At 43.0% G+C, this 12,708-nt stretch overlaps 1 protein-coding gene across 2 annotated transcripts; it reads right to left on the bottom strand.

The window, feature by feature from the left end:
* Nucleotides 1-453: 453 nt before the first annotated feature.
* Nucleotides 454-7,087, bottom strand: SMIM43 (small integral membrane protein 43). Of its 2 annotated transcripts, XM_051819821.2 has the most exons (3): nucleotides 6,694-7,087; nucleotides 5,532-5,655; nucleotides 454-2,528 (listed from the first exon to the last, which is right to left on the bottom strand). In XM_051819821.2, the coding sequence occupies exon 1, from the start codon at nucleotides 6,963-6,965 to the stop codon at nucleotides 6,774-6,776; it is 192 nt and encodes a 63-aa protein (XP_051675781.1). In that variant the 5' UTR covers nucleotides 6,966-7,087; the 3' UTR covers nucleotides 454-2,528; nucleotides 5,532-5,655; nucleotides 6,694-6,773. The 2 variants fall into 2 exon arrangements, with proteins under 2 accessions (XP_051675781.1, XP_051675782.1); XM_051819822.2 differs by lacking the exon at nucleotides 5,532-5,655.
* Between the last annotated feature and the right edge of the window lie 5,621 nt (nucleotides 7,088-12,708).

Below are 12,708 nucleotides of genomic sequence, written 5' to 3'. Positions count from 1 at the left end.
ATGGAGTTCCAGGCTCCTGGCTTCAGCCTGACCCGGTCCTTGCCATTGTAGCCATTTGGGGATTGAATCAGTGAATGCAAGATCTTTTCTCTCTCTGTCTCCCTCTTTGTCACTGTCTCTCATGTAAATAAAATAAAACTTTAAAAGAAAAAAAGAGAATTTGTATAGAAACAAAGCTCACATGACGCTCAGAGTGGAAAACCCAGTTACCTGAGAGGAGAGCTAATCCAATACCACTAACACCCTCACACTTTACCCCAATTCTGAATCTAATGGAAGAATCATTTAATAGACTTTAAAAGATACTGCTAATTGGCACATAGATTTTCCCATTAAAAATGAAGTATGATATAAAAATAAATATTTCCTCCTATACATTAATCTTATCTTCACTAACTCTTACCAAAGTTTGAGTAATAATAGTTCACCAAAGCACACACACACACACCTGAGTTACATATAACTGCTTTTTATTTCATAGCCTTTCAAAAATATAAATCACTAAATATTTTGAAAAACATACTCACAGTTATTATTTAGCAGCCACAGTCTTACAAAAATACAATAATACAGGATGAACCAATCACACAACAGAATGAAAGCATCCATGCCAAATCACTCTGAATGGGAACACATAATGGACATAGGAAGGTGACATGAACCAGCACTCCACTTTTCCATTATCAACTACAGGCAGCTTTCAACTTATGATTCAATGTATGATTTTTTTCATTTCACGAGGGTGCAAAAGTGCTTCACATTCAGTAAAAACCATACTTTGAATTTCAAATTTTGATCTTACCCCTGGCTGGCAATGTGTTGATATGATGCTTTCTCATGACACCAGGTAGCCCTGTGCACAGTCAACCACACCATCAATAAGGTATACAACCCCGGTTGTATCATGTACTCCGGTTGTACTGTGTTGCTGTGCTATGATGTATAGTAGGTAAGTGCAGAAAATGTATTTGTAACTAATGATATTTTCAACTTACTGTGAGTTTATCCAGATATTACCCTTTATGACATACAGGAGCACGTGTATCACTAAAATCAATCACAAAACTTATACCCAGGAGACTATTCCATTTATTACAGTAATATGTGCAAAGTGTTATGTATATATGGATAGATATCAAGCTAACACCTTGGATATCAATGTTCCCGTTTGTCTAAGAGGTAAGTTCAATAATAAGGTAGACTAGCAAAGACCATAGGAAATTAAGCACGTGACTTGTCCATATCTCTCCTAATGGTTCTAAAACCCAAGAAGGAGAAGGACGCATACTGTAGTACTGTACTTTCTGATACAATAGCCACTTGCCTCATGTGGCTACTTAAACTCAAATGAGTTAAAATTAAATAAAACTCAAGTTTCACTTCCACACTAGCTACATTTCAAGGGTTCACTAGTCACATGTGACTAGTAGCTACTGTATTGCATACTGCAGATAAAGAAAATTTCTACCATCACAGAAATTTCTTTTGGATAGCTCTAGATGTGGGAAGTGTTTCTTCTGCCTTTGCTTAGCCAGGATGTAGGCTGCTTGTGGAAGCAGCTTTGAGAGGCAATTCTCCTCCCAGGATATTCCTGGGTTGGTGGTGGAGTCACAGAAGGCAGTAACATAGCCTTTCTTTGCATAGATTACCTTCCTCTATAGGAAAGGGCTGGTCTTTTACAAGAATCAAATATCCAAACCTAGATTCCACCAAAATTGAATTGTCAAGAAGGTTAAGGAGAAGACAAATGAAGCAACAAAGTGGAACAACGTTTACCCTACACCAAACCTCCATAAAGAGATGATGTCCAACAAGAAGGTATGCAGGTTCCCAGGGCCTCCTGTAGGAAATCTTGTTGTAGGGTGCATAGACTGATAGAGAGAGATGTCAGATCTGTCAAGTGTTTCACGAGAAAATCTGGTACGTGTTTCACTGAGCAGCACTGATTGGAGTTTTGCCAGTGGAGAAAGAGCTACAAAGCCGATCTGTTTCATGATACTATCACTGTATTTTCTAACCAGGACGCAAACTGCTGTTCATCCACCCAAAATCCACCACCATCTTCCTCCTTATCATGAGCACTTGGATTTTGGTCAAAGGCAGTTGTATGTCCTGCTACATAAACCACATTTCGCAGACAATCTTGCAGATGGCAGTAGTCAATGACAGTATTCTGGCCAATGAGATCTAAGCAAAGGCTGTTGGGCTGCTGAGAACACTCTTGGAAAGGAAGCATAATCACACTGGCATGTCTTGTTTTCCCTTTGGGCTTCTTCCTTCTGGTAGGGAGCTTCAAGGACCACCCTGGAATCTAGAGGAAAAAGCCAAGGGGAGCTTCCAGACACTCAGAGTCTGACATCTGTGAACAGCTAGGCCAACCCCAGCAGTTGTTATGTCCACCTCCCTGTTTGATGAGAAAAGAACAAAACCTCTAATTTGCTTAAGCCGCTGTTCAGTCCAGTAACTTCCTACTCTGTTATCAAGATAGCAATCCATTTTGATTCCCAACTGGAAAGTGAGATTTCCATCTGAAAGGAAAAAAAAAAAAAGATCTTGTCTGAAGAACCTGTACCTATTCAATAAATTCAACTGAATTCATACAGCCATAGAGGTAAAACAAAGATTGAGTATAAAGATTTTTAACTTGAATCCACCCATGCTTTCAGAATCCCTTTATACAGACCAGAAATGGCATAAATGATTGGGCTCATTATATAAAGTAGCTGCTATTAGGGAAAATAGAGGCTTTTTTTAGCTTAATTCATCAGGAAGTTTTTTCTGAGTGCTTATTATGTCCTGATTACTGTTCTAAACACAGGTTTGCCTTTCCTAATTACCCAACTCACTCCCTGTATTGTAAGATGCTCACAACTTAGATAATTAATTCAAACATTATTTAATCTATAACTCTAATTTGTGTAGCCAAAATAGGAAATGGAGAATTAATAAATTTATTTTTTGATTCAAACAAAAGTATCTACATCAAAGTGCTATAACTCTATTCTTAACTTTCCCTTTTATGGAGCAGGCACCTGACAGTGATATCTTAATGATACTAGAGTTTTAATTGTGGATTTAGCTTAAATAAGCATAAATATTTCACAGTGGCTATAAAACTTAAAAAGAAAGTACAGGAGTCTGAAGATACTTTTCTTGTACTTCGTTATTATTATTCTAAAAGGCTCTAGATTGGTAAGTGTGATTTAGGGGAAAAAAGAAACCTTTTCCCACTATCTTCGATGGTTTAACCAATAACCAGGTCTAAAATTTGGGCCATTTAAAATTTAACTCTATTGTACTTTGAGACTATAGGCAAAATTGGAAACATGGAATGTCAAACTAAAAATGGGGTATTATGTATATTTTACTCACCTAGATCCAAGTCTCCACCCCTGCAAGTGAACCAAAAACATCCTGGCACCCTGTCATTCCCAGAAAAGCCAGTGCATGGCACATTGTGGGTAAATTTTATCTCTTTTCTGTAGAATCACACCAGATGGCATCAGTCCTGCCTCTACAGCTGTGCCCTAAAATCGAAGTTCAGACACAGGAATCCACTTTATTAGACACTTTAAACTTTGCAGGTGTGCATGTGACACCATTCTCATCCAACTGAAGATGATTATCATGCCAACTAGAACTGTGTTGCACTGATAAGTTAGGCAATCAGTCAGTCAAGATTGTTCTAATAATATTTGAAGTCACTTATAACAGCTGAAATTTAGAAACAATAATAAAATAGGAACATTTGGAATAAAATATTCACATTACATTAGAGAATTATGGCTCATTTCCTTATAGCAAAGAAATTCAATTTGGCTTCAAACATTACTGAAGAATCACTGAAAGTGCTTTATTAAAAATAAAACACGGGAATCTTCTATAATTAACTTAAACTTATACAAAAAGCAGTTATTTTAAATGTTCCTGACTTTTCCAATGCTTTAACGTCTAATTCAACTTATTTATCTCATCTGTAAAAACAGACTTGATGTAGTGGTTGTCTATGATCAGTGGATGGAGTGACCAATATGTAGAAGCCTGGAAATTAGAGCATTGTGGGTGGATTAGATCTAAGCCAAGAATTTATATGGGTAGCCAAAAATGTGAATTCAAAAGAAGTTCTGATTTGGAAGGTCAATCTATGCTGGGTCTTGAAAAAAAATGATGACTACATAAATGAACAGAAAAAGAAAGCTCATGTACAGGTGTCAAAAGCAGAGTCTCTGACATGCAAAGGCAAGGTGGGAGACCACCAGCAGATTGTTCTGAGAACAAATGTGAGGAGTCTTGGTTCCCAGAGTGTAGAGCCAAGTTCCAAGCAGAGACTGAGTAATAAGAATAAATATTCTCTTATTTTTCTCTAGATAAATGGGAACCTAGCAATTAATGAGTTAGTTTACAAAGAGGTTACAAAATGTCCCTGGACACAAGATAGAAAGGGCAGGTAGGAACTCCTTTCTTAGGATCCTGAGTCTGTAGAACCAGAAAGACCAGCATAGTACTGAGATGGCAATAAACTGCTCACCATGAGTTGTCTATAGTTCTTATCTACAAAGGACTAAACTTCTGGATGTACCCCAGGGGCACTGCTAGGAAGGTTAAAAAATTGCAAATCAAGAAGCCAAGTAGGTGGTTAAAATAATGCACATTCTGATTGTTCACAAAATATGAAACAGCTGAAATGGCTATTTCTCATCCTTATAAATAGCTATAATACTTAATTACTCCCACATGTCCTTATTAGCCATACAATCCTACAGCAGAATGCCACTGCAAAGATACCAACCAATTAGAGGACTATTGTTCACAGCCATAAAAACCAAGGCAGTGGATTCTGGGAATTCAAATCCAGTCTTACTATAGCTCTTATAAGAAGTGAGAAAGAGGTGAGAATTTGTTCATGATAAAATAATTAAACTACTTACTCCAGTAAAAATAGGTCTGTTTTGATAAAATGAAATAGAAAATGTGGGAAATTATCTACCACAAGCCAAACACTTTCTCCATAATTATTCACCTGAGAATAATTTTTCCTTCCTTTGAATTATCAAAACAATTGTCTTCCACTTAACTTTTTACATTATCAACTAGGCAAAATGATGTATTTTCCTTTTTAGCCGCCGTGATTTTTGTTGTGTCTAAAATTAGTATTTCCTATACCACAGTTATGGCACAGGCAACTAATTCCACCCTAACAAGACTAAACTCTTATTGAAGACAATGATTTGGGTATCACTATTGATTGCATTTCAAGAACCCCTGGACTATCTTTCAAAAGAGCAGAATTATGACTAAAAGTGCAAACACTGTTTATATCTCACCTTCATTTCCAGAGTCTTCTGCCTGGACACTGATTCTTGAAATAAGTTAGGAATCAGTTTGGCTTTTTGGTTCCAGTAGAAGGACGCTGGTTCTAAGTGGGAGAGAGCCTCTGCTTCATTGTACTGGTTGCCCCCACCCTGACCCTTCACTTTCAGAAATTTAGCCATAATGAGAGCAACATGAAACTAGGAGTGACCTCAATTTACCCTTGGTCAGAAGCTCGCATCTCCCACTGTCGTGGCCTTCTTGCAGCATCCGCGGGCTGTGACTGCAGCCAGGGTCCTAGGCGCAGCAGCCAAGCGTAGCAGCTGGGCTCCAGACAGCAGAAGCCTAGGAGAAAGCATCTAGAGGATGCACTTGTTATCTCCCAAAGGAACACTGCTGGGAGGATGCTGAGAGCCCACGGGTGAGTGTACTCATGCCCATCAATCTTCCTGCAGAAGCTCTAATCATTCAATCTGAAAACACCTCCCCCTTTTTCCTACACTTTGCATCAACACTCCTTTCCTCCAGCCCTTCATGTCATCACCCAGAAGGTCACAGCTAGCCAGTCTATAAGCATTTTCCAAATGACTCACTCTAAAGATGTTAAACCCACCCACCACAGTACCCCCACAGGCACGATCAGGGATGGTGACCACAACTGGATCAAAGGGAAGAAGAGATTTCCCCCCAAAATGGGCCACTGGTCTCCCCCAGCACAGCTAGTTGGACTCTGTTTACGTCTCCCAAAGCCCAAAGACATCTAAAGCAAGCTGAAGGTACTTCAAAAAGTTCGTGGAAATGGAATTAAAAGATGTTTATTTGGGTACAAAAAAAAAAAAAAAAAAAAAAAAAACCTTGAAATCCTTGCATTAAAAGGGTCTTCAAAAAGTTCATGGAAATGTACAACATGAAAAAACTGTAGATTTTAATGTCACTCTCTGCGAACTTTTTAATACTTCAAGTGTGCCCTGTTTCTTCTGCTATGCATCCCGAAGCCCACACTCTGTCCAATCACTTATATATTTAGGCTGACATCAATGTTTTTGGAGGTGGCTGGATTGCATTATCCGAATACATCGGTTTTCCACCCAAAGTATGCAAGCTAACATGCAGCTGGACGCGAAGGAGAGCTTTGGGGCGTGGAAGCCCAAAGCCACTCTAGTTCCAAGGGCTGAGCTCTCTTTTCTGCATCCATGTCCCTCCCCGCCCCCAGAGAAACTCGGGGTCAACTGTGGGGCACACAGCCAGCCCAGAGCCGGTGTCCATGCGGTCCCTGACCACCCCTTCCCTCTCCCCCGCCCTCACCGAGCGTGCACAAGCCCCGAGCCTCTGGTAGGCGTGCAGACCCTGGTCCCTCCGCGGGTGCCTCTCATCCGAACCCACCTGCCAGCGCCGCCAAGCCCTGCACCTGGACGGCCGCACGGAGGGAGAATCAAGGCCGGGACTGGTGCTCGAGCGGCGGGTCACACCGCTTGCTCGTGAGAGAAGCCCCAAGGCTCGCGGTGTAGCGAGAGGCGCCCGGGCTGGAGCGCCCCGGCGGTGCTGGCCACGGAATTCTTCAGCTGCTTGATGACCACGAAGAGAAGGAGAAAAAGTAGGAAGAGCAGGAAGAAGAAGAGCGCCAGGTAGAGCAGCAAGTTGAGCTCCCACTCCATGCTGGAGGCGCCGGCCAAGGGCGCCGCCCGCGCGCCCCCTTCCCTCTCCCCCACGGCCCCGCGTGAGGGCGTCGCGCTTTGGGCGTCGACTCCGGGTCAGCGCTTTGCCTCCCCGGCTCGGAGGAAGCTGGTGCGGTGCTGGCTCCAACTCCCGGAGCAGACACGAGAGCCGCCGCTTCACCGAGATCCTCTCCTGCACTGGGCGGGCGCGAGAGGGTTTTTCTAGCAGGGAACTTCAGCGGGCGGGGACATCGGAGAAAGGTATCCGGACAGGCTCCCAGGGGGCTTCAAATGATCTTCAGGTTTCTACTCCCAACCTCCAGTAAGGTCCCTAACTCCCTCCCTTCCTGATTAGTTTCTTTTGTTATTTCTCCCTTGCCCCGGCTTTCTGAAAGAGCAGGTGACACAGTGACCTAGAGATCCGAAAGAATTAAAGATGACCCTGACTTCGGGGCCTGAAGGGCTGTGCCTGCGGTGACTGATTGGTGCCTGTACTCCAGTTCAAGCTGCAGAGGCGCTGGGGCCACAGGTCAGTAAGAAAAGCATTAAGACGAAAAGGCATTTCAAAAGTTATATTGTACAAAGTTTTCCAACGCTGGCTTGAAATTCAATTTCCTTGATGAAAAGAAAACAAAATCCACTCAACCTGTTCCTTGAAGCCCCTAACATTCTTTATTGTATTGACATCACCCATAGCCCATATGGCGCAGCTTGGAAAGACATGCAGTTATGGATTGCTGTGGAACAAATTTTCCCAAAACTCAGTGGCTGAACCCAGCATGAACATTATTTCTTGAAGTGTATGTGAGTCGAGAATTTGGGGGCACTTCGCTGGGTTCTTGTTGCGTGATATTTCTCAAGAGGGTAGGTCAGATGTCAGCCGGGACACAGTCTCTGCAGGTTTGTCTGGTACTGAAGAAGCCGCTTGTTTCTACTTTCTCTGTTTTTTTTTTTTTTTTTTTTTTTTTTTCTCTTCCCTGAAAGTTGGCAACGGAGTGACTTCTCATCTGGCAGTTCCCTCCCCAAATTCCAGGCTGAAGCCAGGAGCTAAGAACACAAACCAAGTCTCCCATGTGGGTGGCAGGAATCCGAGTACTTGAGACATCACTTTCTGCCTCCCAGAGGTGCACATTAGCAGGAAGCTGGAATTCAGAGTGGATCCAGGGACTCTGACCCAGGCATTCCAGCATGGCAGGCAGACATCACGCTCAGCACCTAACCGCTGGGGTGAACGCCAGCTCCTGGAGGGTCCGCCTCTAAGAAGGAATACTCACACTGGTTAGTAGTGCTGGTTGTCAGTGGGAGGCCTCGGTTCTTTTTGGTGGGAGCTTTCCACAGGGCCACTTGGGTGCTCACAACACAGCAGCTGGCTTCCCTTAGGAAGAGTTTCAAGAGCACCTGGCAGATACGGCAGTGCCCTTTCCAACTAACTTCAGAAGTCACATACCATCTCTCTCCCTCTCTTTTTGTTAAGATTTACTTTATTTATTTGAAAGACACAGTTATAGAGAGAGGTAGAGCCAGAGAGAGGTTGTTGTTGTCCGGGTTGTGAGCCTCTGGCTAGATGTCACTCTGTGTGTGAAGATACATGAGAGCGTCCTGGGCTGAATTTGGGGATGATGCCTGAAAAACACATCCCAGATAATGTAATGGGCTGCCTGCTCTAAGTGGTAGTGCCCGTGAGGCAGGGAGCCCAAAGAGACAGGAGGGCATGAGAAAAGTGGGGAGCTGCAAGGTGCGAGGACTCAGTTCTAGTCTCAGCTCCACCTGCCATAGTCACTTTTTCTCGGTGAGTGTCCCCTCACCTGTAACATGCCTCATTTATCCTTCCCCTGGATTTGTTGGAAGGACCAAACATGAGTCAGAATAAGAATGTGTTTTTGTACATAAATGTGAGATAATATTTTTTATTCTATCACTAAGGGTCCCTAATATTACAGCCACCACACATCTTCACTGTATAAGGAATACTTCTCAAGGGCTGGCACTGTGGTATAGAAAGTTAAGCCTCCACCTGCTGTGCCAGCATCCCATATGGGCACCAATTCAAGTCCCAGCTGCTCCATTTCCCATTTAGCTCCCTGCTAATGTGCCTGGGAGAGCAGAGGAAGATGAGCCACTGCACCCACGTGGGAGACCCAGAAGAAACTCCTGGCTCCTGGCTTCTGCTGGCACAGCCTTGGCCATTGAGCCATTTGAGAAGTGAACCAGCAGGTAGAAAAATCATGCTCTCACTTTCTCTCTATTTCTCTCTCTTTCCCCTTCTCTGTCTCTGTAACTCTGCCTTTCAAATAAATAAATAAATCTTTATAGAAAGGGAATACTTCTGTCTCTCTCTAACATATTGATCCACTGGCAGTGGTTTTGCTGGAATTGGCTCATCCTAACTCAAAGAGCTGATTGTCAAATTTTGCAAGGTGGTTGTTAAAGTACAGTTGTTATTTAAAATTAAATTCTACAAATGTACAATAAAATAATGTGAACAACAAAGGTAATACATACTCAACACCTATCATGTCCCAATTGTTTTCCTATATTTCTCTGTATCTTCACCCTTGAGTTCATATAGGCCTGCTGTCCTGGGTAGTGGCAATGTTATCTAATGGCATGTTGCTGCACAGCTCTTCCCTACTGGCTTCAGTGATGTACTGGTGTGAGCTGGAAATTGGCCAGGGACAAGTGTTTGCCAGAGCAAATGGACAACTGTTACAACTCAGGACCAGAGAGCTAATTGCTAAGCACTGACCAGTGCTCCACTGCTGCAGGAAAGGCTATTGAGGAAAATTTGAAGTCTTCAAGTTCAGCAGAGATTTGTGATTCTTTTCTTCTTCTTCTTCTTCATCGTCGTCGTCGTCGTCGTCGTCGTCGTTGTTGGACTGTCCAAAGTCCACACATCTCCATGCTGAGCATCACAATCTCCTACTGGTAGAACTCTCCATTTTAGGTAATTGTGGCAACAGGACAGATCCCAGTACCTGCATTCCATTGCCACCTCCTGTTATGGAAACCTAGGGGGTAAGATACATTTGTACCCACCCTGATACAATGTGGAGAGGAAAGCAGGAAGAACTATGCCAGAAAAGTCCTTGACTGCAAGACTCTGGGGCTTGGGAGCTGACAGAATAGAAGGGAATGTTTGCAGGGGTCAAGTGCATCCCAGTTGCAGGCAATGGTGAGGACCAGAATAGTTCCCTGGTGGGAGAAAGTGACCTGGGCCTAGCCCCTGCTGCCTGCTTCCACAGCATCCCCAACTCAGGCCCCTTTCCCAAGCTGGGCAAGCTCCAACCTCCTTTCCATTCTGGAAGCAGCTGCTGGTTTCCTAGAGAATGATATGGAGACCAGGCAGAGTGGTTGAGGCTGGTTTGCAGATAAGAATTTTGATTTAAAAAAAAATGCCCTGCTTCCACACTTTGCACGTTATGCACTCATAATCAACAACATGGTTGGTATAAAATATGCATGCCGTTTGGCACATTGCCATACAGATTCCCAAGCCACTAAAGGATGGAAACAAAGCACAGAGAGGTTAAGTGACCCGCTGAAGACCTCACCCCCGCTACCCACCCCCCACCGCTGGCAAGTGGCAGAACCGGAATACCAAAACAGGGAATCTGGCTGCAGAACCTTCACTCCCAACCCCAGCATCCCACCTCCTAAGGAAAAGTACACACTTCTTTGCATGGCCATCAAGTAAATGGCCATATTTTTTGTGTGTGTTTTGGGTGTTAAGTTAAAGAAAAATTTTAAGAGACGTGTACCTCCTGCTCACATTCATCTCAGTTTCTTCCTTTGAAATCTTGAAGGTCAAAATTTCAGATGAGCTGGTGTTTGCTGGCAGAATATTGAGGAAAAAGCCAAAGGATGTAGGTTTTATGTCTCTAAGCTTCAAGTTTGTTCCATCTTCCTAACCGTAACTATTTAGATTATCCATTTATCTGAACAGCTTAAATGGATTTATAGATATTAACTAATAAATCCTCATATTCACTCTCCATAGAATTTGTATTTAAAATAATATTGCTGCCATGAAAAGTAACATAGTACATTTATTAGAAGGTCCTGAAGCATTTTAGCCTCTGGTCGTATTTATACTCCTCACAAGTTTACAGTTTATAAATGACTCTTTGAAAATAAGGCACAATGGGTCTGTTCCTTAATACACATACTGATGACCATCCACAGAAAGAAAACCCAAGCATGTTAAAAGGCAGAAAGGACACCCACTAAAGACAAGAGTTTAGCTTGTCTAAGCAGCTAGAGAGGAGCCCTCATGATACAAAGATGAAGAACGGAGGATGCTGCCCATACCCTGCCCACAGAGCAGAGCCCACACATGCTGCCACTTCACACAGCAGGTCTCAGCACCTCTCATAGACTTCCTGTACGTGTCAGCCCCTCTATCTCTGCCCCCACAGGTCTCAAAACAACTGGATACTGCCCCAAGGCTGCCCAGGGTTCAGGCCCATGGACCTCTATGGCATGTGGCAAGACAGGGTTCCCCATCCCATTGCCTGCCTTGTTCTTCCCTACCTTTCATTTCTGATATTGAGGGAGACTTGCATCATAACAAGTATCATAGGTATACACAAGTGTGTGCATATATATACACATACACATACAAGTTTGAAAAAGTTCTATATTCTATCAAAGTCCATTTCTATTTTAACTGACACACAGTAATTGCACATATTTATGGGGTACAGTGTGACATATCAATATGTGTATGCAATGTGTGATGATCGATGATCAAGTTAACTGGCCTATTTTCTCAGACTGTTGTTGTTTCCTTGTGTTGGATACATTCAGGATCTCTACTAGGCCAAAAAAAAAAAAAAAAAAAAAAAACAACTCTGCCAGTTCTTTGAAATGTTTAATTGTTGCCGACCATAGTTATCCTACTGTGCTGTAGAATGTTAGCAGACATTCCTCATTCCCAACAGGGCCCCTGTACCCAATAACCATCCTCTCCCCAGCCTGTTTCCTCCACATCCTTCCCAGGTTCTGGTACACATCCCAGGCATTTATGATGTTATTAATAGTAGCAATGGAAGGGTTTATTAATTGTGTAAATTTGTTTCCTTAAAGAGTCAAAATGCCTAAAGAGATACATAGAAAGGGCTATAAAAATCTTCTGTCACAATCCCAGGATGAAACCTCCCTGGATTTACCCACTGGGGGCACCTGCAGGAGGGAAGCAGTTACAAGGATGGCAAGGTTAAGGGTAGAAAATGAGAGAAAGAGAGATTTCTAAACATCTTTGTAAGACTGACTCAAATTTGGCCCAAAATGAACTCAAAAGAAATGAAAGACATATTTTGTATCATGCTCTGCACTTCAACTGTGTCATGGATCCCAAGCAGTAAGACTGAGGTTTTAGGTAACTACACAGCTTCCCAGGCACTGTGGGTCATAAAAACTGAGTTACCCATAGGTGGCTTCACTTAAAAAGGATGTCCCGGAAAGCACCCCTTGTGTTCTGGCAATGAGGTCCATGCTCTATGGAAGTTTCCAGGCCCTAGGACACCCTCACCTATAGCTCCTCGGAGCCCAGATCAGCCCCAGTGATCCTAGTGACCCAACAATGGCCTAGCAGCAGTTTCCCAAACATACTATCCATGTCTCTCTGACACTCCACCTCCCTCCCTCCTGCCCCATAAGCAGATACACCGCTGGCTTCATTTTTAGGAGGTACAAACTGGGTTTCCTTGGAACGACTCCTTATTTATACTCTTAACACCCCCTG

The sequence above is a fragment of the Oryctolagus cuniculus genome, chromosome 8, assembly GCF_964237555.1.
Source record: "Oryctolagus cuniculus chromosome 8, mOryCun1.1, whole genome shotgun sequence".
Lineage (NCBI taxonomy): Eukaryota > Metazoa > Chordata > Mammalia > Lagomorpha > Leporidae > Oryctolagus > Oryctolagus cuniculus.
Note: the sequence above shows the minus strand (reverse complement) of the source record. Positions and strands in the feature narration are given on the sequence as shown.

Excerpts from the sequence above, each read along its gene's own strand:
- SMIM43 (XM_051819821.2), bottom strand. The coding sequence starts at position 6,965 with ATGGAGTGGGAGCTCAACTTGCTGCTCTACCTGGCGCTCTTCTTCTTC.